The 3,678-nt window shown below is 57.5% G+C and overlaps 1 protein-coding gene across 3 annotated transcripts in view; it reads left to right on the top strand.

The window, feature by feature from the left end:
* The window catches only part of STK40 (serine/threonine kinase 40), a 19,496-nt gene extending 17,591 nt beyond the window's left edge, over positions 1–1,905 (top strand). For all 3 annotated transcript variants that reach the window (XM_017736247.1, XM_008635118.2, XM_017736248.1), the window contains exons 10-12: positions 77–196; positions 467–551; positions 1,209–1,905. In XM_017736247.1, the coding sequence (XP_017591736.1) occupies positions 77–196; positions 467–551; positions 1,209–1,427 (424 nt within the window). In that variant the 3' untranslated portion in view covers positions 1,428–1,905. The remainder of the gene's footprint in view (positions 1–76; positions 197–466; positions 552–1,208) is intronic.
* Positions 1,906–3,678: the final 1,773 nt, after the last annotated feature.

Below are 3,678 nucleotides of genomic sequence, written 5' to 3'. Positions count from 1 at the left end.
CCTGGGCTGTGTTCCCAGCATTTCATCCTGCTGCCACTCTGCCCACCCCAGGCTCACCAGGTGTTGTCTCTCCCAGGGATGGCCGGGTCTCGGAAAACACTGTGTGCTTGATCCGGAAACTGCTGGTCCTGGATCCGCAGCAGCGGCTGACGGCTTCTGAAGTGCTGGATTCCCTCAGCTCCATCATAGCGTCCTGGTATGTGCAAGGGGAGAGACAGGACACGCTGTCTCTGGCCACAGGCTGTGTTGTTCCAGCTGTGGCTGGCTCAGCTCACCAGAGGGTCTGGGAACTGCACTAAGCCTTTAAATCCCATGTGTCCACCACTGTGTGCTGATGGATACAGCTGGAGAGGCTGTGCAAGTGCTTATGGCAGCCATGGCCATGCCAGTGGGATCACCCTGGGGCTGGGTGAGGGTGGGTGAGCCAGTGCCATGCTCTGGATCCCAGTGCTGTGCTCTCCTCCAGGCAGTCCATGTCCTCACTGAGCGGCCCTTTGCAAGTGGTGCCAGACATAGATGACCAAGTGGCTAATCCCGAAAACCCCCAGGAGGTAGGTTTCCCTGCTTTCCACGGAACTGCTTTTCCGTGCCGCTGTCTGTAATGGGAATGGATGGCACCCATTGTGTCCCTAAGCTGGGAAGGGGAGGGCGGGGAGGATGCAGCTGAGTCCCTCATGTTGTGCAACGGAAGGAAAGGCCGATGCTGCTGGGACCAGGAGGCACATCCAGCTGGCTGAGCTGCCAGGAAGTGAGCTCGGCCCCAGAGCTGATGAGAGCAGCTCGCTCCGCTCCCAGCAGCGCTCACTCCCTCACACACAGCTGGGAATGCTGGGAGGAGGCAGCGGTGTTGGCTCTGGCTCCCAGTGAGTTCTGCCATGGGAGCAAACATCCTGTTTTCCTGCTGGCATGTTTCATGCTAGAAGTGCCGGCCGTGGCCTGGCTGCCCGGGGACAGCCGTGCAGGATCTGTGGCGGTGCCATAGGGACAGGGGTCAGGCAGCTGCAGCCTCAATGCTGGCAGGGTTGGGTTGAGCCATGTCAGGACAGAACTACTGTGGTGGCCAGAGCTGTATCCTGGTGGCACTGCTGGCTCACAAGGAGTCCTGCCTGCGTGCCCAGAAGCAGGTCCCATCCCTGCATTAGGACCCCGGTTATCCCGTGGTAGCCATGGGGCTGCCGGGTATGGCTCTGACAGGTCGGTCTCTGCAGGTGAAGGTGACGGAGGAGTGCTCCCAGTACGAGTTCGAGAACTACATGAGACAGCAGCTGCTCTTGGCTGAGGAGAAGAACACCTTGCATGAGGCCAAGAGCTTTCTGCAGAAGCGGCAGTTCGGGAACATCCCGCCGGTGCGGCGCCTGGGCCACGACGCGCAGCCCATGAACCCTTTGGACGCGGCCATCCTGGCCCAGAGGTACCTCCGGAAGTAGCTTCCCACGCCCCGAGAGCACGAGCACCACCCTGCAGCCTGCCCTCACCTCGCCTGCTCCAGCCTACAGCAATACCGGTGTCCCACGACGGGGAATAATGTAGCAATCCCAAGCTCTGTCCAGGGACACACACTCACACCCGCTCCGGAGGGAGAAGACTTTTGGAAAAGCTAGTTTTGGAAGCAGCAACTTCTTGGCATCTTCTGGAATCTGTTTTTTAAAATCGAAGCCTAGATGACTAATCTGCTTTTAATCATGACTGTAATCTACCTCTCTTGTCTTTTTAACCATGCTGTTCTCTGGATCGAGCAAAGCCCGTGGGAAAGGAGGAGACTTCCAAGGGTGAAGCTGCTGGCACAGAGCCACGGCCGTGCAGCGCGGAGCCGGCCCGTGGCGCCTGCTCCGTGTGGTTTGAATAAGCTTGGATTTACCAGGGTTTCTCGAAAGGAAGAATTTCTTGAAACCTCCCACTTCCCTTCATCTGCATCAAATCTGTTTCTGTCCTTAAATGCCACCTGGTCTGGCCATGCTGGCCAGTCCTGTGTGGCCACCATTGTGACCGGAGAGCCCGGCCACCGCCTCAGGCAGGAGCTGAGGAGTCGTCTGGGCAGTGCCACCTGCAGGGATCGGATCCTGTCCCCAGTTCAAAGGTTTCACAGGACTTGGCCTGCCAGGGCCCCTGCCCTCTTTCCCACCTCTCACTGATCCCTTTAGTTTATAAGGATCTATGATTTAATCTTATTTTTCAGTAGCATATCCCAGGTGCAGTTACAGTTGCATTAATTCTGATTTAGCATTTCCCCCTCTCAGTTGTGGTACAGATGTAATATATGAGTTATAATGTGAAAAGCTTCCCAAAATAATCTGCCTAGAGGTAGGAGGGGGCTGGCTGAAGTCTCTACTGTATTTGTTCCCAGCTTTTCTTGCCATCCCAGCCCAAACCTGGGGCTGCCTCTGCCTTCATGCCAAGGCAGGGGAAAAGGACATCCTGGCTTGTCATCTGGTGCCACTGGAAGAGCTTTGGCCTGTGCTGAGAACAGGAACGATTGTTTCTGAGCCTCATTTATGAACTGGATGCCTGTCTTGCCAGATGAACTGTTCTCACACAGAGCTCCCAGGGCTCCCAGTGCCCTGGCCAGGGCTCCTGCTCAAGGCAGCAGCTTCTTCAGTTTTCCCTGCTCCTGGCTGTTCCCAGCCATGGCATCACCCTCCTGCCCGGCCTGTGAGCAGGGAGGGTTGGAGCTGGGGGCTGCTTTTTGGGGCTGCACTGCTCTCTGGGCCCAGCTCTTGCAGCACACTGGGCATGGGCAGGGAGCGAGTAGCAGATGTTTGTAGCGTGTTGTTGCCTTCTCTTGCCCCGGGCTGGGGAAGGGGACAGGGTCTAAGCTGGGCCACCCCAGCCGTGGCTTTGTGGGGACAGGGGGCTAGACCTGAACCTCCCTGGCCACGTCGGGCATTACGTCCTGCCTGCGCCTCGCCAAGGCCCTGTGGCCAGGCAGGGCCTCGTGAACACTAACACAGACCAGCTCCCTGCACCGCCCCAGCTGAGCCAGTAGCCCCAACTCTTTTGCCTTATTTATTTTGAAGATGGTGGGTCTGTCCCGGCACCCTCTGATGTGGACCCATCACCCCCTGTGCCACCAGCAGCAGGGCAGGGATCCCCTGAGCACCCCACTAGGGCCCTGCTCTCTCCTTCTGGTTCTCTCCTGCCTTGTCCCCACCTCTTTATTTTTACTGTTTTTCCCCAATGTTAAAGCAAAAAGCAATATTCTGGGACTCCCTGAGGCTGTATCACACCAGGATCCTGCAGTGGCAGCACTGGTCAATCCACTTGTGCTAAGGCAAACTGGAAGGGGGTGGTGCAGGGGGCACGGGGGGCCACAGGGCCGCGGCGGGACAGAGCCTGTTGTAAGGAAAAAAAGAAAAGAAAAAAAAAAAAAAAAGAGGAAAAAAATTTGTATAAAGACGTTATTTTTGTACTACATCGGAACTACTCCTGCATGTCGGCAATAAAACTTCATATGACAGCCCAGCGACCCCACAGGGAAGGGATGGGTGGGATGGGGGATTTTGGGGTGCTGATGTGCTCTGGGAGATGTACAGGAGTGGGAGGGGCCAGGCCCACGGAGCAGCGGCCCTGAGTGGCCCCATGGGACGCCAAACCCTGTCCTGCCCCAAGGCCCAGTGCCCTGAGTCAGCCACTGAGCCTGTCCCGCCCAGTCCAGCCTGGAGTGGCCACCGCGGGCCGGGG

This window comes from Corvus brachyrhynchos, unplaced genomic scaffold, assembly GCF_000691975.1.
Source record: "Corvus brachyrhynchos isolate BGI_N302 unplaced genomic scaffold, ASM69197v1 scaffold65, whole genome shotgun sequence".
Taxonomy (NCBI): domain Eukaryota; kingdom Metazoa; phylum Chordata; class Aves; order Passeriformes; family Corvidae; genus Corvus; species Corvus brachyrhynchos.
Note: the sequence above shows the minus strand (reverse complement) of the source record. Positions and strands in the feature narration are given on the sequence as shown.